Source organism: Urocitellus parryii, chromosome 2, assembly GCF_045843805.1.
Source record: "Urocitellus parryii isolate mUroPar1 chromosome 2, mUroPar1.hap1, whole genome shotgun sequence".
NCBI classification, from domain to species: Eukaryota; Metazoa; Chordata; class Mammalia; order Rodentia; family Sciuridae; genus Urocitellus; species Urocitellus parryii.
In genome coordinates, this window is record NC_135532.1 from 94,870,163 (window position 1) to 94,893,171 (window position 23,009).

At 45.6% G+C, this 23,009-nt stretch overlaps 1 protein-coding gene across 3 annotated transcripts; it reads left to right on the forward strand.

Moving 5' to 3' along the window:
- The first annotated feature begins 14,212 nt into the window (after positions 1 to 14,212).
- On the forward strand, positions 14,213 to 22,182 carry Glyctk (glycerate kinase). 3 transcript variants are annotated; one of them, XM_026383875.2, is made up of 5 exons: positions 14,213 to 14,284; positions 17,326 to 17,741; positions 17,965 to 18,116; positions 18,683 to 18,858; positions 19,174 to 22,182. In XM_026383875.2, the coding sequence occupies exons 2-5, from the start codon at positions 17,365 to 17,367 to the stop codon at positions 20,038 to 20,040; spliced, it is 1,572 nt and encodes a 523-aa protein (XP_026239660.1). In that variant the 5' UTR covers positions 14,213 to 14,284; positions 17,326 to 17,364; the 3' UTR covers positions 20,041 to 22,182. The 3 variants fall into 3 exon arrangements, with proteins under 3 accessions (XP_026239660.1, XP_026239662.1, XP_026239661.1); XM_026383877.2 differs by lacking the exon at positions 14,213 to 14,284 and adding an exon at positions 17,120 to 17,171; XM_026383876.2 differs by lacking the exon at positions 14,213 to 14,284 and adding an exon at positions 17,148 to 17,171 and having other exon boundaries at positions 17,330 to 17,741.
- The last annotated feature ends 827 nt before the right edge of the window (positions 22,183 to 23,009 follow it).

Genomic DNA, 23,009 nt, shown 5'->3' on the forward strand with positions numbered 1-23,009 from the left:
AATGTGTGTTTTAAGTTTTTTTTTTTTTTTTTTTAAAAAAAGACCCTATAGCTGCCAAAACCTAAAAGTCACTGAATGGCCCTTTAAGAATAGGAAGGTAGATGGGGCTGGGGTTGTGGCTCAGCAGTAGAGAGCTTGCCTGGCATGTGCAAGGCCCTGGGGTTGATCCTTAGCCCCACATAAATAAAATAAAGGCATTGTGTTTAACTACAACTAAAAAATAAATATTTAACCCTGATAAGAGTTAGAAGGGTAATATCAGGGCAGAAACCACCAGACTATATGTCCTGACTCTAAGATGTAAGATGTCACTAAGAAACCTGGTAACAGCTGATAGGGACCAAAAAGGTGTGCAGAAGCCCCAAAATTTAGATTAATAATGAAGCAAATGAATAGACATTTGAGCCAGCTGATACTGATGCACACATGCCAGAGAGCCTGATGAGGACCTGGACTGGCATCCCAACTCTTCTCATCATCTGCCTAATCCTCTGCATCATCCTCACCACTCTCAAACTCTACAGCAGCCTCTTGACTCTGGTGAGAATGGTGATGTCCCCTAATGACAGTCTCCTCAGCCAGCCTTCAACTTCACACCAGGAGAAGACTCTGTGGGTTCCAGACTTGATCGCTGTGGTCTGAGTGTCATCTGCTGGACTTACGACTTTAGATCTAGGGCTATGGTTGTAGCTTAGTGGTAGAGCGCTAGCCTAGCATTTGTGAGGCACTGAGTTCAATTCTCAGCACCATATATAAGTGAATAAAACAAAGGTTCATCAACAGCTAAAAAAAATATTAAAAAAAAGACTTTAGATCTAGCACTTAAACTTAGCATGCTGAAGAGGATGTCTATAATAGGTCTGTCATGATTAAGTATTTTTGCAGTGCTCATGAAAAACCAGCCTCTACCTCAGAGCAAAGCCTGTCCAAGGAAGGGACATGACCTTTGTCCTTGGAAAGACCCACAGAGCACTCCTAGGCACATTCCCACCCTGCTAAATTGTTTATCTACAAATAACAGGAGAGATCTGCTGCACCAGGTGTCCCTGACTCAGTCAGGCTAGGTGGGGATCCATAGCAACCCCCTAGAGACCACCAATCAGCATGAGACAGGGAAATACCTGGGATGCCAGATGACCCTCCCAGTAGTTTATGGTGGTTGATAACATGTTGGGAAACCATGTCGTTCAGCACGTACACTCCTCTTGGCTTAAACCAATCAGTTCAAATGAATACCCCTTCTATACTGAACAATCACCCTTACCCAACTTATTCCCGCCAGTGAATGTGCTAATCCTGTTTTAGAGTTGTTATTTGATTTTCCCGCGGTGTGTGATGATTTGCTAAGAGATGCTACAATGTATGTGGGGGTCCCTGCCTTCTCCAAAGAATGTATAAAACTGCTGCAAATCCTGGGCTCGGGGCCTCTCAGCGTCATCAGTTGCTGTGTGTGCACACGGAGGACCAAGCTAGCTCGCAATAAACACCTCTTTGCTGTTTACATTGATCTTGGTCTCTGGTGGTCTTTTGGGGGTCCCGAATTCTAGCATAACACTTAGAGTTAACTTAGAATTGTTTGCTTTGAATTAATTGTGCCTATTGCAGTGTTTGTAGTGCCCAGCATTAAGATTTGTCATTTTCTTGATTAAGAACCTATAGAGTGAAATTATATTGAGTTATCTGAGTGAACAAAACATTGAAGAAGGCAGAAGAGTGTGGACATTCTTTATTTCTCCCCCTCAACTACATAAATCACATCTTTGTCCATCATGAGAGGGTGTAAGGGGGGTCCAGCGGAGCGTCGGAGGGAGAGACCACACAAGAGACTTACTCCATGCAATTGGCAAAAGGGGATTTATTGGGGATCCATTCCAGCATGCTGGGGCTCCGTGCTTACTCAAGAAGGGAGAGCAGCCCAGAGCCCCGAGCAGAGGTTCAAACAGAGCTTAAGTACACTTTTTGGGGAGGGCGGGAGGCTTTGCATACATCAGAACAAATCATCATGAGGCGCGGGAAAATTGAACAACAACTCTGAGATGTGATTGGCACATTCATTGGTGGGAACAGATCAGGCGGGGGTGATTGGTCATTCGTAAGTGGGTTACACATTCAAACTGATTGGTCCGGGCCCTGTGACGAACTGCACAGGGCCCTAGGCTAAATGGCCAGTAGGGTGTTGTTTTAACTATCTCAGGAATTTCAGGTTCTGGGTGTAACAGAGGAACTTAATAATACCTAATCTTTTACATTCAAGCTTTCCAGCTTAGAAACTTTACCCTTTCAAGGGGATTGCAGGTTTGAGACCAGTCTTGTCAATTTAGTGAGACTCTGTCTCAAAATAAATAAATAAGGGCTGGGGATGTGGCTCAAGCAGTAGCGCGCTCGCCTGGCATGCGTGCGGCCCGGGTTCGATCCTCAGCACCACATACCAACAAAAAGATGTTGTGTCCGCCGAGAACTAAAAAATAAATATTAAAAATTCTCTCTCTCTCTCCTCTCTCACTCTCTCTTTAAAAAAAAAATAAAATAAAATTACATGCATACAGTTCACAGAACTTAAAATATTTCATATACTCTTTACCAGTAATCTTTCTTTAAAAAATAAATAAATAAATAAATAAGTAAGTAAATAAACAAACAAACAAATAAATAAATAAATAAATAAGGTCTGGTGGGGGGAACTTGGTGGTAGAGTATCCCATGGTTCGATCCTCAGTATATAAAAAAAAAAAAAAAGAATAGGAAGGTAGGGTTGGGGGTGTAGCTCAGTGGCTTAGTGGTGGAGTGCCTTCAGGAAACCCAGAGTTCCTTAGCCAGTACTGCAAGAAAAAAAAAGAAAAAGAAAACAATGTGTTGGGTAATCTTCAGAGCAGAATCCAAAGCAGTGGTTCTCAAATTTGAAGTGCTTTAGAATCACCTGGGGAGCTTTTTAATTTCCATGCCAAAATTTCTTATTCATTAGGTCTAGGGTAGGGCCTCACATTTTGCATATCCATCAAGTTTCCACATGATGCTAATGCTGCTGGCTTGGGACCACACTTAATCTAAAGAGGAAGAAAACATATGGGGCTTATTTATTTATTACTTTTGCAGTACTGGGGATAGAACCCAGAGGCATTCTACCACTGAGCTACATACATTCCAAGCCCTTTTTATTTTTTTATGCTTTTTTTTTTTTTTTTGATGGGTACTGAGGATGGAATTCAGGCACCCTCAACCACAGAGCCCCATGCCCAGCCCTATTTTGTATTTTACTTGGAGATCTCACTGAGTTGCTTAGCACCTAGCTTTTGCTGAGGCTGGCTTTGACTCAGCCTCCTGAGCCACAGAGATTTTTGAACCACGACACAAAGAAAAGACCACGGACTCCAATTTTAAGCCAAATTAAAGCAAGCTTATATTGTGTACACAAGAGAGAACTGGCCAGCGGCTGCCTCACCCAAAATGCATGGCCCGAGGCCAACCCCCCAGCTCTCCAGGAAAAAGTTTTCATAGCACAAAATGTTATGAAAAACCAGCCTCTACCTTAGAGCAAGGCCTGTCCAGGGAAGGGGGTGTGACCCTTGTTCTTGGAAAGACCCACAGAGCACTCCTAGGCACATACCCACCCTGCTGAGTTGTTTATCTACAAATAACTGGAGAGATCTGCGGAGCCAGGTGTCCCTGACTCAGTCAGGGTGAGGACCCGTAGCAACCCCCTAGCGACTGAAGCCAGATTTAAAGTTAGGTAGTCAGTGTAGTTAGGTAAATCGGGTCTAATGCCAAGTGAAATCTAAAATGGAGGCCATGCTGGGAATGACTCAGGGAAAACACAGGACAATTCATGGAATGTTAATGAAGTCCGAAAAGGCCCTAGGCCAAAGTCCACCTCAAAGAAGAGTTAATGAACAGCCCCCAGCAAACTTAAAGATAGCCCATCACAAAGAAGTGTCTCACCTCTCCAGCCTTCCAACCTACATTCCATCACCAAAACTATAAAAAGGGGAGACAACCGCACTTCCACGGTTTCACCTCTTGGGTCCCCTTCTTCCTCCAGGAGAAGTCTTTTCTGCTGTCCTTTAATAAACTTCTAATCTCTACTCTGACCTTGCCTCGGTGTGCTTCTTTGGTGTTATTCTTCAACATCGGGGAAGCAAGGACTCGTCACTGGTCAACAGCGGTAACACGACCACCAATCAGCTCGAGACAGAGAAAATACCTAGATGCCAGATGACCCTCCCAGTAGTTTATGGTGGTTGATAACATGTTGGAAAACCATGTAGTTCAGCACGTACACCTCTCGTGGCTTAAACCAATCAGTTCAAATGAATCCCCCTCTTGTACTAACCAATCACCCCTATCCAACTTGTTCCTGCCAGTGAATGTGCTAATCATGTTTTAGAGTTGTTTTATGATTTTCCTGCTGTGGGTGATGATTTGCTAAGAGATGCTATGATGTACGTGAAGTCCCTGCCTTCCCCAAAGAGTGTATAAAACTGCTGCAAATCCTGGGCTTGGGGTCTCTCAGAGTCACCAGTTGCTGTGTGCGTGGAGGACCCAGCTAGCTTGCAATAAATGCCTCTTTGCTGCTTATATTGATCTTGGTCTCTGGTGATCTTTTGGAGGTCCCGAATTTGAGCATAACAGTTACAAGGGGGGTGTCTTGGGAACTTATAGCTAATAGGGTTCTGGCAAGAATAATACAAAGGCAGATAGCAGGCTAATAATCTACGTGGCTTAACATTTCTTTTTTTTCTTTTTTTTAAGAAAGAGTGAGAGAGAGGAGAGAGAGGGAGAGAGAGAATTTTAATATTTATTTTTTAGTATTTGGCGGACAAACATCTTTGTCTGTATGTGGTGCTGAGGATCGAACCCGGGCATGCCAGGCGAGCGTGCTACCACTTGAGCCACATCCCCAGCCCATGGCTTAACATTTCAAAGTAGGGAGTAAATTGAGATTCCAACATCAGAATTTATGAGGTACTGCTAAGGTTTCAGGGAGGGTTATCTGGTTAAGGAGAACTAGGCATGGGTGAGTTTTGAGCATGAGCAAGAATTCCAAACAAGATTAGCCCTCAGAGTATAGTCAGGCCAAATAGAAATCTTAGTAAAACAGAAATGAACTTTTCATAACTTTGTGACGAGATGGCTCCCAATCTTAGGATAGAATTAGGTTGGATTCATTAGGATTACAGATGAGTGCCACTGCACCCAGCTTCCCTTTTTATTTTTTAAGACAGGATTTCCCTAAATTCCTGAGACCAGCCTTGAATTTGCAGTCCTCTGGATTGGGGTACAGTGGCAATGCATCTGGGTTCAATCTCCAGTATCACAAAACAAACAACCAAAATTTTCCAGTGTTTCATTCATTCTCCCGAGTAGCTGGGATTACAGGTGACGGCCACTGCACCAGGTCATATACCATTTATTCATGAAACTGCCATTTGCCCAGCCTTAGAAATCTTGACCATAATCCCCTTTTTCACCCCTTTCCTATTGATCAACAAACCCTAGCCAGGCACATGTGGTGCATGCCTGTAATGTGAGAGACTCAGGAGACCGAGGCAGGAGGATTACAAATTTGAGGTCAGCCTCAGTAACATGGTGAGGCCCTAAGCAATTAGGGAGACTCTGTCTCAAAATAAAAAGCAAAAAGGACTGGGGAATCTGAGTCTGGTTAAGCGCCCCTGTGTTCAATCCCTGTAGCCACTTCCTGTCTGCCATGATTGGAGTGTTCTTCTCTACCAAGGCCTTCTACCATGATGTTTTGAGTCTAGAGCAATGGACTTGGTTGACCATGGACTAAACCTCTGGAACTATGAGTCAAAATAAACTTTCCTTCCTCTAAGTTGTTCTTGCTGGATATTTTAGTCACAGCTACACATAGCTGATATGTTAGATCACAAGTTCCAGCCAGTCTGGACTGTCTCAAAATTAAAAAATGAAAAGGTCTAAGGATATGGGCACAGTAGCTCATGCCTGTAATCCCAGAAACATGGGAGGCTGAGAAAGGAGGATCGAAAGCTTGAGACCAACCTCAGTTATTTATCAAGGCCCTAAGGACTTAATGAGATCCTGTCTCAAAATAAACCATAAAAAATAAAAGTTGTCAGTAGAGATGCTATAGAAAGTCTTTACACTGAAAGAGATTGTGTTCTACAAACCTCCTACCCTCTGCCTTTTTCATTGCTTGGTGTACCTTATGACCACTTGTTTAAAATTTCCAGTGGTAGCCAGGTGTAGGGGTGCATACCTGTAATCCTAGCAACTCAGGAGGCTGAAGGAGAAGCATTGAAAATTTGAGGGCTCAGCAAGACCCTGTCTCAAAATAAAAAGGGCTGGGCTACAGTGGTACAATGCATCTGGGTTCAATGTCTAGTATCACAAAATTTCCAGTGCTTCATACTTTGGGCCTATAACACAAAGACAGAATTTTTGTTTTTTGTTTTTTTGGTATTAGGGATTGAATTCAGAATGTATTACTACTGAGCCACATCCTTAGCCCTTCTGTGTTTCTGTTTTGAGACAGGGTTACACTAAGTTGCTTTGGGACTTGCTAAATTGCTAAGGAAGATCTTGAACTTACAGTCCAAATCACTAGGATTTCAGGTGTGTACCACCGCTCTTGGCTCAGAGACAGGATTTTAATTGGAGTCTTTCACATTAGGCCAGAAAATGTTAGTTTTCTCCAATTCCATGATGATTTTTAAAAAGTACACCTCAACATAAAACAAAAATTGAAAACTATTTAAAGTTTTTCCTCAAGGAACTCTGCGAGGACTTGTTGGTTAAAGTCGCTTGGAAATAAAGACATATGAGCATACATAGGAAATGAGCCTGAAGAGATAGGAGGAAGCCCTCAAACAGAAGACCCCAAAAAACTACTTTAGTTGAGTGCAGTGGCACTTGCCTGTAATCCCAGCCACTGGGGATGCAGAGGCAGTGTCTCGAGGGGGCAAAATTTCGATATACGCAGTTGAGAGGAGAAATGAAGAATGTCCATGAGCTCCTGCCCCTTTCAATGCTTTATTCACTCAAATTACTCAATACAGTTTCACTCTATAGGTTCTTAATCAAGAAAAGGACAATCCTTAATGTTAGGCACTGCCATAGACATAATCAATTCACAGCAAACAATTCAAGATTAATTAATTCACAGCACACAATTCTAGATTAATTCTAAGCATTGAAAACACACTTAATCATGATAAGCTAAAGACAGACATTCCCTCTGCATGCTAAATTCAAAAGTCTTAAGCCTTAGGCTTTAAGTCCAGCAGATGCACACTCACTTAGACCACTGTGATCAGGTCCGGAACCAAGGCAGGCTTTTCCTGGTGTGGAGTGGACACCCGGTTGAGGAGGGGGTTGTAGGGAGGAGTTGCAGCTCTCACCAAAGTCTAGAGGAGGCAGTAGAGTTTGAGAGCAGTGAGGATCATGCAGAGGCTCAGGAAAGGATGACAAGTGATGGGATGTCAGGTCCTCATCAGGCTCTCCAGCTCGAGTGCATCTTTGTTTCAGCTGGCCGAATCCCTGTTCATTTGCTTTATCATTTATACTAAATTTGGGGGGGGGGGTTTGACCCCCTTTCATTCCTTATCAGCTACCACTGAATTTCTCAGTGACATCATTTACCCTGGGGTCAAAAACATCTGGTCTGGTGGTCTCCACCCTGATCTTCTCAATTTTCCCTCTTATCAGAGGAGGACAGCCTGACAGGGGCTTCACTCTGTTTATTAGGGGGAGGGAAAGCAACTTGTTTGAGGCCATACTGGAGGGCTCTATGAGTGTGCCTAGTGAAACTGGTTTCAAAATGGAGTTTTTAAAATGGAGTTGCTTAGGCTCAGGCCCAAGGCCATCCTAACAGGCAGGAAGATGGAAAGTTTGAGGCCAGCCTCAGAAATTTGGCTAGCCCCATCATGAAAAAAACAAAGCTGACTGTGTGGGGCACACCTGTAATCCCAGTGGCTTGGGAGGCTGATGCAGGAGGATGGCAAGTTCAAGACCAGCCCCAGCAATTTAGTGAAGGCCTAAGCAACTTAGTGAGACCCTGTCTCAAAATAAAAAATAAAAAGGGATGGGGATGTGACTCAGTGGTTAAGTACCCCGTTTCAATCCACAGTACCAAAAATAAATAAATAAATAAATAAATAAATAACACAAAGTGCTGGGGACATATAGCTTAGTAGAGCATGCCTGGGTTCAATCCTCAGCAAAAACCAAAAACAAATGAACCAAAACAAAACAACACTTATTACTCCAGATAAGGGTAAATCTCTTCAGATATATCCTTCTTGAGCCTCCTCCAGAAGATTCTAGGAGTGGCTTAAAAGGGCTGGGGAGATGATCTTCTGGAAAGAATGGCTGATGGAAGACAATACTTTATAACTACTCCTTGGGTGTTGGGCAGACATCATGGATTTTCCTTCTTCTAGGACCCAGAGGTCCCTCTGTTTCTGGTCAGGATCCCTTAGAGACAAAGAACTTAATTCTCTCCCATGCAATGTGGAACTGCTGGGGAGCACACATCCACAGGCAGCAAGAGGGCCTAGGAACCAGACTGGTCCAATAGGTGCAAAGCCCCTATGGCCTGGGCCAGGACCATTGCCAAGGTGCCTGGGAAGAGTCACCCAGCACACGTCAGTTGCCACCAAGGGGGGCTAGGGCATCTGCTTCCTGAAATTTCCTTCCTTCCCCTGTATTCCATTCTGTCCTGTTTTATTTTCTGGGGAAGTCTCTGAGTACCCCAGCTACCCATACCCTTCCCCTTTTTCCTTCCTCCTACCCCTCTCTGGCAGGCTACCTTGCCAGCTCATCACCTCAGGCCTCTCCTCACCTGGTGGTGGGGGCAACACCTGAGACCTCTTCCCCACACTGAGAAGGCTTCTGAGGGGCTCTCTTTCACAATAGCGCCATCAGCTTCCCTTATAAAATAGCATCTCAAAAAAGTTCCACCACATTTGTAGTTCCAGCTACTCAGGAGACTGAGGGCAGTAGGATTACAAATTTGAGGTCAGCCTTGGCACTTGCAGAGACCAGAGATCCTGTCTTGAAACAAACAAAAAGAAAAAGTCTGGGGCTGCAGCTCAATAGAGGAGTTACCTAACATGTCTAAGGCCCTGGGGATTCAACCCCCAATACAGAAAAACAAAACCCAAAACACATGTATGTTGTTGTTGTTATTATTATTATTATTATTAGCTGGAGGGACTGGGGATTTAACCCAGGGGCATTTTACCACTAAACCCATTCCTAGTCCTTTTTTAACTTTTAAATTTAATTAATTAATTAATTAATTTTTTTGGTAATAGAGATCGAACCCAGGGTTGCTTAATCACTGAACCACATCCTCATCCCTTTTTAAAATAAAAAAAAGGGGGCTGGGGTTGTGGCTCAAGTGGTAGAGTGCTCGCCTCGCATATGTGAGGCACTGGGTTCGATCCTCAGCACCACATAAAAATAAAATAAAGATATTGTATCCACCTAAAGCTAAAAAATAAATATTAAAAAAATTTGAGACAGGGTCTCCCTAAGTTGATTAGAGACTCCCTTAGTTCCTGAGGCTGGCCTCGAACTTGCAATCCTCCTGTCTTTGCCTCTGGACAGGATTACAACATATGTGCCACCATGGTTGGTTATTATTATTATTATTATTATTATTTATTTATTTTTTAGTTCTCGGTGGACACAACATCTTTATTTTATTTTTATGTGGTGCTGAGGATCAAACCCAGTGCCCCGCGCGTGCCAGATGAGCTTGCTACCTAACCGCTTGAGCCACATCCCTAGCCCTGGTTATTATTTTTAATGTCTGTTTAGAAATACTATAAATTCTTTATATAAATTCTCTTATCAGTATCTATTTAGATTGCTTTACATTCATGAAAACTCTTAAGTGGATATCTCTTCATGTCCATTGAAGGGGATCAGATTATACTATTCAAAACATGTGACTTTGGCATAAGACTTATTTTGAGATGAAGAAATTTGGGAAACAGTAGATGTTGGAAGGACCTCCTGCCTTCCCCATTTTTAACCTAAAAGTAGGATATAAATTTCCCATGAGAAAGGTATCCTCCCACAGCAGGAAGAGAACATGATTAGCACTGGAGACAGGCAGTGGATTCAGAGATGAATCTGTACAAACAAACCTTAGTAAAATAAACCTTATCTTCCATCAGTGTTCCACATATATTTAGTGTCCCACAATTAACTGATCCTAAAAGCTCAAGTCCCTTTTAGTTTTGTTAAGTCTCCACAAATTATCATTCCTTGTTATAAATAATATATAAGATCTCAAGTCTTACCATTCCTATGGAGTTTTCATTTCATTTCAACAAGGCTTTCCATGTGCATATGAAATAAACCCATTTCTCTTATTACTTTTTTTTTTTTTTTTGGTCAGTTTAATCTACAGGGCCCCAGTAGCAGAACCTAAGAAGGCAAAGAAAAAATCTTTCCTATACCATCTTTGTCCACATGCCCAATTATTTCCATGGAGTGAAATTGCCTGTCCCATTTTTTATATTGATACTTATTGCCAAAGTGCACTCTAGAAAATCTGTAGTCAAATATTTATTCCTACTATCAAGCTATGTGCAAGTGTTCTGAGAAGCCTTGTTTTCTTTTCCCTTCTTTTTTTTTGGTAGCAGAAATTGAACCCAAGGGTGCTTAACCACTGAGCCATATCTCCAGACCTTTTTATTTATTTTTTAAAAAATTGAGACAGGGTCTCGCTAGGTTGCTTACAACCTCACAAGTTGCTGAGGCTAGCTTTGAACCTGGGATCCTTCTGCCTCAGCTTCCTGAGCCACTAGGATTATAGTTGTGTGTCATCATGCCCACCAGAAGCCATGTTTTCTTGGTCCTAAATTCCGTTGCTTCATTACTTCCACTCACCACTACCTCTTTTCCTTTTGAGAAATCCTTTCCACTTTTCAGCTGAACCCTTCCCCTGTTCACCTGTTAATTCATTTTAAAAAATGAAAACAGAAATTCCAGGCTCTATTCATATCTGGTCAAATGCAGGGAAGAAGAAATACATATATGAATTAGATCAAGTCACTATCTTGCAGGAGCTCACAGTCCAGTGAGCACAGAAACCTTGCTGTTGTAAAGTGCATCTTTGGAGTAGCTTCAGATGGCAATGGGAAATTAACAAATGGGTACAGTCTCCTGCTTACACTGTGACAGAATAGAACTGGCACAGTAAATGGTGTCTGTTTAAGGGAGTTTCTATCACTAACTAATGAGAGGTACACAAATTTAAACTCTCAATAGCAGTGCAGAAATATAATCAGAAAAGCAGAACTACTTCTTACTCTTCCCAGTAGCTACAGCAATTGGTTCATATAAAGGCACTGAGGAAATGTCTGTTGAATGATGGAGAAATGAATACATGCATGGATGGATAAAGACAGCTTACTATAAACAAGGAAAAACTATGAAATTTAAAGTATTTACAGTCTCCCCTCACATTGAAAAGAGTAGGTCCTCCTGAAGTTCTCTTATTTTGGTGATGGAGTGGGGAACCATTTGGGAGAAGGAATAAAATGTCCTCTTTTATAAAGGGAAAGAGAAACAGGGAGAGAGCTGGAAGTGTGTGTGTGTGTGTATAGTTCATGACTATACTATGGAGAGATGTAGCAATGGCCAAAGCTTAGCAGGTAAAGATAAATAGGTTTCAATATTTTAAGGAAATATGCCATGCAATTTGTTATGCAACTCCTTCCCTCATCTTCATCAGTAAAAAAGTGTGTTCTTTTTTGTGTTTTTGCAGTATGGTCAAGACTTGACTTAACAAATGTGGGGAGAAGTCAGATAGCCAGGCTCAAGGCAGGTGAGAAAGAGCAGGGGCAATGAGGAGGATCCAGGGTCATTTGTGATACACACAGTGTGTTTGTTTGAGGATTAGATCAAGGAACATCAGTCTCTTGCTGAGCCAAACTTGTATTTGGTGGTCCATGGAGGTTATGGGGTGTGAACTGAAGTTTTCTGGAGAAGTTGCATCTATATTAAAGATCCTTCAGCCAGGTATGATGGTGCATGCCTATAAACCCAGCAGCTTGGGAGGCTGAGCAACTCTGTGAAACCCTGTCTCTAAATAAAATACAAAATAGGCTGGGGATGTCACTCAGCGGCCCAGTGCCCCTGAGTTCAATCCCCGGTACCGGAAAAAAAAGAAAAATAAAATAAATCCTTCAGACTGCTTGATCTTGGCTGAGTAGGACATAGTGATTGTGGAGAGATGAAATGTTGTACATCAAGAGTCAAAATTATCTTGGGCTATTTTAAATTCTTTACTAGCCATTTACCATAACTTTTTATCTGACCTAATATCCTTGTAACTAATAAACTTTTTGGAATATATTATTTCTAGCTTCCACCAAACTTTTTTTTTTTTTTTTTTTAGAGAGTGAGAGAGGAGAGAGAGAGAGAGAATTTTTTTTTTTTTAAAGAGAGAGTGAGAGAGGAGAGAGAGAGAGAATTTTTTTAATATTTATTTTCTAGTTCTCGGCGGACACAACATCTTTGTTGGTATGTGGTGCTGAGGATCGAACCGGGTCGCACGCATGCCAGGCGAGCGCGCTACCGCTAGAGCCACATCCCCAGCCCGCTTCCACCAAACTTAAAGCTAAGACTGCTAGAAGATAAAATCTGAGCTGGGAGTGGTGGTGCACACCCATAAAGTACTCAGGAGGCAGGGCAGGAGGACAGGAAGTTGGAGGCTGAGTTGGGCAAATTAGGGAGAACCTAAGCAACTTAGTGAGATGCTCTCTCAAAAATACAAAGGGGTGGGGATGTTGCCAAGTGGTTAAATGCTTCTGAGTTTAATAACCCTCCTCAAAAAAAAAAAAAAAAAAAGCAATTAGAGAAATGCAAATCAAAACTGCTCTAAGATTTCATCTCACCCTAGTCAGAATGGCAGCTATCATGAATACAAAAACAAAAAGTGTTGGCAAGGATGTGGGGAAAAAGGCACATTCATACATATCTGGTGGGACTGCAAATTGGTGCAGCCAATATAGAAAGCAATATGGAGAATCCTTGGAAAACTGGGAATGGAACCACCATTTGACCCAGCTATCCCACTCCTCTGTCTATACCCAAAGGACTTAAAAAACAGAATACTACAGGGACACAGACACAGTAATGTTTATAACAGCACAATTCACAATAACTAAACTGTGGAACCAACCTAGATGCCCTTCAGTAGATGAATGGATAAAGAAAATGTGGTATTTATACACAATGGAATATTATTCAGCATTAAGAGAATAAAATCATGGCATTTGCAGGTAAATGGATGGAATTGGAGAATATAATGCTAAGTGAAGTTAGCCAATTTAAAAAAAAAAACACCAAATGCCGAATTTTCTCTGATATAAGGATGCTGATTCATAATGGGGTTGGGGTGGGGGGCATGGGAGGATTAGATGAACTCTATAGAGGGCAAAGGGGAGGGAGGGGAAGGGAGGGGGAATGGGGGTAGGAAAGAAGGTGGAATGATATGGACATCACTACCCTGTACATGTACATGTATGTATGAAGACAAAAATGCTTTAATGTACATGTATAAAGTACATGAATTCAAGAATGGTGTGACTCTGTGTACAACCAGAGATATGAAAAATTGTGTTCTATATGTGTAATATGAATTATAATGCATTCTGCTGTCATATATAACAAATTAAAAAAAAAAAAAGCCCAGGGATAAAGCTCAGCGGTAGTGTGCCTGTCTACCACTCGGGAGGCTCTGTACTCCATCCTCAGTAGCTCACACTACCTCTTTCACAGGGTCATATGCCAATTTAATGTAATTTGAATCCCTGTTCCCAGGCCATGGTCATTCATATTTGACTCAGGATAAACTGTTTTTTTTTTTTTTTTCCTTCTTATTTCCTTGAAAGCAGAGTCGTCATTTTACACAGGGGAAACGCCAACGAGTTGTGGGATCACAGCCATCGGAGGGGCGGGGCTCCAAGGGGTGGGTTGGGGGAAAGTAGCGATTCTGTTCATTTGCCCAGCTCGATACCTGGCTCCTAACAAGAGTTTAGAATATATTTAATCACTGGTTACATCCTACAAGGTAAAAAAAGGGGACGTTTAACTGAAATCCATTGAGAACTCAAGGCAGAGACGAAGACTTGGTGTCCCGCAAGCACCTTTTCAGGGCATCCGGTCCGAGCAGAGTCGGAACCTTACCAAATACACGTCCCTCATTCCCACTTCCGGACTCCGTTCTGCCCACCCGCGAGTACTTCCGGCCGCCAGCGCTGGAAGCTGGGCCCGTAGTTGTGGAATGGTAAGTCCTTGCGGTCGGAGCACACATGACCTTCCGAGGCAATCCCGAGTGTCGTTGAGGGCAGGTCTACAGTAGCTGGCCCTTATTCTTCGCTTCACTACCTGGCATACACAGCAGGTATTTCCCTTGTGAAGGCTCCGGGCCGCGACTTCTGGATGACGTCACTTCCGAGTCATCTGCGGGCAGCGAAAACCGGAATTGGCAGTCCCACCTGGTGCCGGGGAGGAGTCAACGCTGATCGTTCTGTTTTTTTTTTTTTTTGTATTTTGTACTAGAACTTCCTGGGATTACGATGCTGTTATCCTGAGTAGAATTGGAGGATTTGACAAGTAAAGATGCAGGATGTCCAGTGAAATTGAATCTCAGATAAATTACTAATAACTTTTAGTGTAAGCTATGTGGGACACTTTTCTACAATATTACTTATCTGAAATTCAAATTTAACGGGACGTCCTGTATTTTATCTGGCAAATTTAGCCTTGAGCGTTCCCCTGCCCTGGATTCTGGTATTTAGTAGCAAGATTGAGGTCATTTCGGGGCTGGGGATGTGGCTCAAGCGGTAGCGCGCTCGCCTGGCATGCATGCGGCCCGGGTTCGATCCTCAGCACCACGTACAAACAAAGATGTTGTGTCTGCCGAGAACTGAAAAATAAATAAAAAATTCTCTCACTCTCTCTCTCTCCTCTCTCACTCTCTCTTTAAAAAAAAAAAAAAAAAAAGATTGAGGTCATTTCGGCCTTTGTCCGCATGGAAAATAGTTATATGGTTCACTCAGGCTATGAAAGTCAGCATGATGGGCAAGCCCCAGGGCCTGGCGAAATCCGGTCGTTTTTCCGAGTCCTTGTGGAGGTGCTCTTTGTGTTCCCTTTCACCACAGGAGTGGAGCAGGGTTAATCTTAATTTATGGAAAAGCTGAGAACTAGGTAACCGTAAGTAACAAAGGTATGGAAATTGCCACATTGTTTGGGTATGGAATAAACTTGAGTTTTGTGTTCTCTGTGTTAACATTGGATGGCTTCAGAAAGCCTGAGGGTGTTGAGGGGTTAGGCACTTTTCAAGACCACTTGGGATCAAACTCAAGACTTTCCCACTTATTAGGCAGGTGCTGTCTATCACTGGGCCACGCCGAGCCCGCTACCTCTCCTCTACCTTAAAAAATCTATTTATTTATTTATTTATTTAGTTGTAGATGGCCCAATACGTTCCTCTTTCTTTCTTTTTTATGTGGTGCTGAGGATCGAACCCAGGGCCTCCCATGTGCTGGGCGAGCCACAACCCAAAGCTCCCCCCCTCCTTTTTTTTTAAAAAAGGGGGATTGAACCTAGGGGTGCCATCCCCAGCCTTTTGTTTTATTTTTTAAACATTTTAAAATAAATCTTTTTTAGTTGTAGATGTACACACTACCTTTATTTTATTTATTTATTTATTTTTATGTGGTGGTGAGGATCGAACCCAGTGCCTCACACATTAGGCCAGCACTCCACTGAGCCACAACCCAGGCCTCTCAACTTTTTTTATATCTTTGTTTTATTCATTTATTTTTTTATGTGGTGCTGAGGATCAAACCCAGTGCCTTTCACATGCTAGGCAAGCTCTCTACCACTGAGCCACAACTACAACTACAACCCCTGTTTTTTGAGATAGGGTCTTGCTCAGTTGCTGAGGTTGGCTTTGAACTTGCCATCCTCCTGCTACTAGATTACAGGTGTGTACCACTGTGCCCAGCCCAAATGTTAATTTTAATCTCACCTCAACTCATTTTTCAAATGAGTCCCAGTGGGAGAAATGGAGGTGCATCAGCTACCCACAAAACCTGTTGGTAGAGCTGGAATGCTGACTCCCCTCCTCCACACTTGCTGATATAATCAGCTTACAGCATTAATGGTAGTTATTTATTAAAGTAGATGATTTTTTAGGGATTGGAGTGTAGCTCAGTGATAGAGTGCATATTTAGCATGTGAGAGGCCCTGAGTTCAATCTCCAGCACCAAAAAATAAAAAAATGAAAAAAATTGATGTCTTTTTATAGATGAGCCCTTTGGTGTTTTATTGTCCTAAAACCCCTCTATTGCTCCCTGACCTTCACCTCAAGCCTTTCTGGGCCCAGTGGGGAAAATGAATATTTGGGCTCAGTGATAGGAACCTGACTTTTTCCTGCTTCAGCCACTGGGCTTTCACCGCTACAAGTGGTGTGACTCAGGACTTGTTTTGCTGTCAGAGCCAGAATGGGTGTTTTTGGCAGGGATGGGTCTGTCCAGCTTTGTGGGTAGAAGGGCATCTTTTCTTCTCCTGCAGATCGGGTTCCATAGTACATGGCCTCAAGCAGTGTCTGGGGACTTCCTTAAGTATCACTGTGAGCTAGCCTTTACTTCTGATTTGTACCTGGTCTTCTTTGCTGGACTTACCTGAGTGCTGGGATTCCTCAGCTTGTATGCCTTGAGGATGTACTCTGGACCTGGCCTATCAGTGCACTGACGAACATGTAGCCTCCCCACACAGACCTGCATTCCCAAGCTTCCCAGCCCAGTCCCATGAGCTAATGAAAGAGAGCAGGCTGGAGGTCAGTGGGCTCAGGGTCAGTTGATGTGACCAACAGCCTCCTGGCAGCAGAAATGGTAAAGAAGCAAGGCTGGAGTGCCAGAAGTGGGTGTTACCCCCTTGACCAGGGCTTAGAAATGCTGGAGGTAGAAAAGGGGGAGTGGAAATCCTCTGGTAGGAATTGCTCCTTCTGTGAATGATTAACCCCAGCCAAGGGGGATGATCTAGGAGAAGGGCCCAGTCAACAGGAACTCTGGACTTGGGACAGAGTGTCCGGAAGCCTGGTGTATGGTCTGCAGAAGAGGAGGACTTGGCTGGGTGGTGGGCTGGGATCCAAGGAGGAGACTGAGGTCAGGTAGCTGTGGGATTGAGGAAGTCCCCTTGAGCTATGAGAGGCTCATTCTTGCAGCAGCTGCTATGGGGCCCACTGGCCCTAAGCCCTCAGAGGGGTGGCTGTGGGGGGGCCTCCCACCTCTAGCCTCACAATATGCTTTCTTCCCCCAGGCAGCCATGGATGCAAGGTGGTGCTGAGAGCAGTGGGGCATGGCTGCAGCCCTTCAGGTCCTGCCCTGTCTGGTTCGAGCCCCCTTGCGTCAACTCATCTGGGGGGCTCCAATGGCCCGGCTGGCCAGTGGTGTGGCATTGGCAGAGCACGCACAACAGTTGTTTGAGAGTGCTGTGGGTGCCGTGCAGCCAGGTCCCATGTTGCAAAAGGCACTGTCTTTGGACCCTGATGGCAGAACGCTGAAGGTTCGGGACCGGAGCTTTCAGCTGCGGCAAAACCTCTACCTAGTGGGCTTTGGCAAGGCTGTACTGGGCATGGCAGCAGCAGCTGAGGAGCTACTGGGCCAGCATCTTGTGCAGGGTGTGATCAGCGTTCCCAAGGGGATCCGTGCTGCCATGGAATGTGCCGGCAAGCAGTAAGGAGGCATGGAGGGCTGCTCCCCTTTGTCCATCTGGAGGAAGGGAATACATGGGCTCAGACTTCCCTTCCTCACCAGCTTCCCTTTCTTCCTATGTCTGGTCTGGCTCCAGGATGGGTGTCGGTGGTCATCCTTGTTCATGCCCCTTCACCTATGCAGCTGAGAAATCAGATAAGAGGAGCCCCCTGCATCTCTTACTTTCTATTTGATTCCTCTTCAGGGAGATGTTGCTGAAACCACACAGCCGTGTCCAAGTATTTGAGGGTGCAGAGAACAACTTACCGGATCATGATGCACTGCGGGCCGCACTAGCCATCCAGCAGCTGGCTGAAGGACTTACAGCTGATGACCTGTTGCTTGTGCTCATTTCAGGTTAGCTCAGGACAGCAGGCTGGAGGGTGCTCCAAATACCAGGTCTTTGAGAGATTGATCTGATTAACTCCCAGCCAAGGGGGATGATCTAGGAGTTGGGAGCAAGGGAGGAGTGTGTGGAGTTGGGAGCAAAGGAGGCAGTGAGGAACCTGGAGCCTCCTGATTGGCCTTGGGCCAGTTATCTGTCCTTCCCTGAGCTGCAGGATCCTCCCTACCACCAACTCACATTGTTGGGTGATGATAATTGGGTACAGAGGGGGAACCTAACACGGGACCTGGTATATCAGCAGAGCTTTTCGATCTGTTGTTGGTGTCTGCACCAGTGACAACCAGGGCTCAAACCTAGGTCTCCAACTCTCTCCTTCGTCTTCTGCTGTTTACCTCTGTTCCAAGTTCTTAGGGAATGGCAGGGGACAACATCTGGTAGCTAGGGTGTGGTAATTGTCCTCATGGGGCAGTCTAACTCTACCTTCCCAGATCACTTCCCTCATGTGGCCTTGTCCACCACTGCTTGCCTGGTTCCCTGGGTTGGGATGTCTCCTATGCCTGAGGCTGTGTCTCTGCAGGTGGGGGCTCTGCTCTGCTGCCTGCCCCCATCCCACCTATCACACTGGAGGAGAAGCAGATGCTCACTAAGCTGCTGGCAGCCCATGGAGCCACCATCCAGGAGCTGAACACCATGCGGAAGGCCTTGTCACAACTGAAGGGTGGAGGGCTGGCTCAGGCTGCCTATCCTGCCCAGGTACGTGAGTTGCTTCTTCCTTAGGCAGCTCTGGGCTACTGCCTACATGTGTCTGGGACATGAAAGCCTAGACGAGCATACAGGCAAGGACCTGGTATGAGAGTTTACAGGATCAGTCTGGGGGAAGGCCTGGGAGGGGCCCCAGAGGGTTAGAGGGAGTTCCTAAGGCCAGGTGTTCTGTGAGCCTGCCTGAGAATTGTTAGATGTGATCAAGGAAGTGTACCAGATGATGGATACCTAAGGGGAAGTTTGTTCTTATGCTCTCTGGGATGAGAAGAAGGTGGGATTGACCCTTGCCCCGTGGCCCTTCCACAGGTGGTGAGTCTGATCCTGTCAGATGTGGTGGGGGACCCTGTGGAGGTCATTGCCAGTGGCCCCACTGTGGCCAGCGCCCACAATGTGCAAGATTGCCTGCACATCCTCAATCGCTATGGCCTTCGTGCTGCCCTGCCACGTTCTGTGAAGACTGTGCTCTCTCGGGCTGACTCCGACCCCCGTGGGCCACACACCTGTGGTCATGTCCTCAATGTGATCATGGGCTCTAATATGCTGGCATTGGCTGAGGCTCAGAAGCAGGCTGAGGTGCTGGGCTACCGGGCCATGGTCCTGAGCACAGCCATACAGGGTGATGTGAAAAGTGTGGCTCAGTTCTATGGACTGCTAGCCCGAGTGGCTGGAGCCCGCCTCATCTCATCCACAGCTGGTGCTTCTGTGGAGGAAGATGCAAAACTCCATGAGCTGGCAGCTGAGTTCCAGCTCCCAGATCTGAAGCTGGAGGAGGTTCTGGAGGCTGTGGCAGAGGCTAGGGGCCCAGTCTGCTTGCTAGCTGGCGGTGAGCCCACGGTGCAGCTGCACGGCTCAGGCAAGGGTGGACGGAACCAGGAACTGGCCCTGCGTGTTGGAGCAGAGTTAGGAAGATGGCCACTGGGGCCTATTGATGTGTTGTTTTTGAGTGGTGGCACTGATGGGCAGGATGGGCCCACAGAAGCTGCTGGGGCCTGGGTCATGCCTGAGCTTACCATCCAGGCTGCTGCTGAGGGCCTGGATGTGGCTACCTTCCTAGACCACAATGACTCGTACACCTTCTTCTGCCGCCTTCAAGATGGAGCACACCTGCTGTACACAGGGCCAACAGGAACCAATGTCATGGACACCCACCTTCTGTTTCTGCGGCCTCAGTGACAGCATCGGTCATAGTTTGAGAGTCCAGAAGAGGCGTTGGGGCGGGGTCTTAGGGAATACCAGAGTTGCTCCCCAGGCCCTCACCAGGCTTTAGGGCCTACTTTCTGTCATAACAGCAATTAGCTCTGAGGATAGAACAAGCCCCTTAGCCAGTTTATTGTCTTTGTTGTTCTCTCCTGAGCAGTCTTTTTGTTCACCCCCCTCCTTCTGTGGAGTGAAGCTAGAGAGATTGAAAATAAAAAGGACCACACTGGCTGGGCACAGTGGAGCATGCCTGTAATCCTGGCGGCTCGGAGGCTGAGACAGGAGGATTGTGAGTTCAAAGCCAGCCTCTGAAATTTAGTGAGGCGCTAAGTAACTCAGTGAGACCCTGACTATAAATAAAATACAAAAAAGGGCTGGGGATGTGGCTCAGTGTTAAGTTTCCCTGAGTTCAATCCCTGTTACCCAAAACAAATAAATAAAAGGACCACTGGATTCTCAGTGCATCTTCCCTCAGTACAGACTCATAGGGAGCTGCTGGGGAAGGGAGTGTGGGATGGCTATAGTCACAGTGCCAGGATCTGACGGAGTTTCCCATACCCCTCTCATCTGGACACATTCAGGACTTCTTTCACATAAATAGGAGGCTTGCCTGTCTTTCTGGACTCTATGTTTGAGCCTGGATCCCAACAGCCTTGATGTAGGCGAGCAGAGATCCCTGGGAGGACAGGCCTAGGGACTGTCACCCATTCAACCATGATTCCCTGTGGCATCCTTTGCCATAGTCTGTCCTGCTCCTGCAAGTATGCCTCACTGGGGTGGATGTTTACTACCTGCCACCAAGAAATCTCTTCTGTGTTTGGATGCTCTTGGCTTTGGTTGAGCTGAAATCTATCTTATCTCCTAGGCCTCTGTTGTCTAGGAGCTCCTCTAGCCCACAGGACACTGGACTTTATTTTCTTGTGCCAGCCCCGTTTTCCTAAGCTGAACATCCCCAGGTCCTTCAGCCACTCCTCTGGGAACACAGTTTAGGCCCTGGTGCTAGCCTTCAGTGATGGTGTTCAAGACTGGGATGGTGGGTGGGTCAGAGCAATGAAGGGGTCCAGCAGCCCCTTCCCCTGTTAGAGTCGATGGGCAAAGAGGTGAGTAGGGAGGAGAGCAGCAGTGGAATTGTTCCCTTGGCCTGGCTGGCAGCCTGGCTTGGCAGAAGGAGGTGCCACTGTCCTGGCTTCCTTCGGGCCTTCTTGTTCAGTATTGGAGCCCTTCGCTGGCTATCCTCACCGTGCGCCACGGCTCCAATCCCTATATGAGTGAGCAGTAGAATCACATAGGAATAAAAAGCCATAGAGAACAGTGAGGCCTGGGGCTGCTCCTCTGGGTCTTTCCCCAGTCCTGAGGGTAAGGGGCTCTAGGCCAGAGATGGCATGCCCTCTTTCTGGGAAGAGCCTCCCTTTCCCACTTAGACTCTGGACAGCCTAACTAGCAGAAGGTTCAAGACTTGGGGATATGGCTTATACAGAGCAGGCTCTGGGGATTGGGAGGGAGGTGAACAAGGGAAGCTGGGCTCTGGGGACCTCCTTTAGGAAAAAGGGAAAGAGTTCCTTTCTTTTCTGTCCTGATGTAGATTACCTGCTGACTAGGGTCACAGGGATATGTTGTCTTCAGATGTGCCCTTTCCCAGACTGAGTCCTTGCCTTTGGGAGTGTGAGTGTTAGCACAGGATACCAAATTGTAGGCAAGAGCGTGTGGAGGGCCTGAGGGCCTGTCAGTTTTGTCCCTGTTGTGCATGTGCATGGTGGGCATTTGAACACAATGCTGGTGTGCATACCAGGAATGGGACTGCACCTGTGAGTGCTCACACAGGTAATCAGCACAGCTCAGCTGCTGCTAATGCACATCTGCCTCCATGCCTGCCGAGATCTTTGCATGTGGGTGGGGTCTCCTTGGAGCCTTTCCTTGTCTACCTTGACCCCCTCCCTGTACCTGAGTTTGTAGGGAAGGCCAGGCTCTGAATTGGGTCCCTTACTGGTTTGTGAGCTTAACCCATTGTATTTGTTCACTGAGTACTCCAGAGATGGTAAAGGATGTTTGACCAGTCTAGATGACAAAATGAGGTAAACCCCAGTGGTGAGTACACAATAGGACTCACAGTTTGTTCCATAAATGTCGACTATAGATCATTAAAATGTGCCCCTCCTTTTACTTTTGGCTTCTGTCTCTCTTGGCTCAGGTTCCTGCTGCCCTTGTGTTCACTTCATTTCCATCCCCTGAAGCTTTCCCTGGCTGGAAGTTTTATCCACCAATAGTGCCCCATCTTCGGTTTTCTGCAGCCCTCACAGACTCCTCCATTCTCTGCACTTGGCATGAGTTCAGCAGTGAGTCTGGACAGCCCTTTAGAGTCAGCTTATCAAACCTCTTTTGTCTTATAGCTGGAGAAATAGAGAAGGTGGCTTGTCTGGGGCTGCATAGCAAGTCTGCCACAGAAGCAGGGTGAGAACCTGATTGGGACCTGGTTGGTAATCCTTTGTTAACCTCTGGGGCTCAGACACCTTGGGGACTAGCAAGAGCTCAACCAGAGTCAGGGAATATACTTTTGCCTTCTCTGCTGCCCTTCAAGGGCTTGGGGATGGTGACATGACCACACTTGATCTCTCTAGAGATCCATAAAACAGATTTGTTCTCTTAAGTACAGAGGGGAAGCTCTGATGTGTGGTTTGGTAGAAAACCACATGCAGCTGAGTGGGATTTTGCATTATGTATGTGGCTATATGTACACCTGCATGTGCATGCATGGGTGTGTGTGTGTCCAGTGCAACCCATGACTAGTTGCTGAGAGGCCTCTGAATTCTCTGTGCCCCATACCAAGTGGAGACATACGGTTTGTGTAGTTAGAATGTTTGGGAATAAATTGGACAAGGAGGCCTTAAAGGCTGGCAGAGGCTAGTTGGCAAAGGGCCTTGTATGCCCAATTGAGGGAGGTAACTTTA

Excerpts from the sequence above, each read along its gene's own strand:
- Glyctk (XM_026383875.2), top strand. The coding sequence starts at position 17,365 with ATGGCTGCAGCCCTTCAGGTCCTGCCCTGTCTGGTTCGAGCCCCCTTG. Across the intron at positions 18,117-18,682 it reads GTTGCTTGTGCTCATTTCAG|GTGGGGGCTCTGCTCTGCTG; the intron begins GTTAGCTCAGGA and ends GTGTCTCTGCAG. Across the intron at positions 18,859-19,173 it reads AGGCTGCCTATCCTGCCCAG|GTGGTGAGTCTGATCCTGTC; the intron begins GTACGTGAGTTG and ends GCCCTTCCACAG.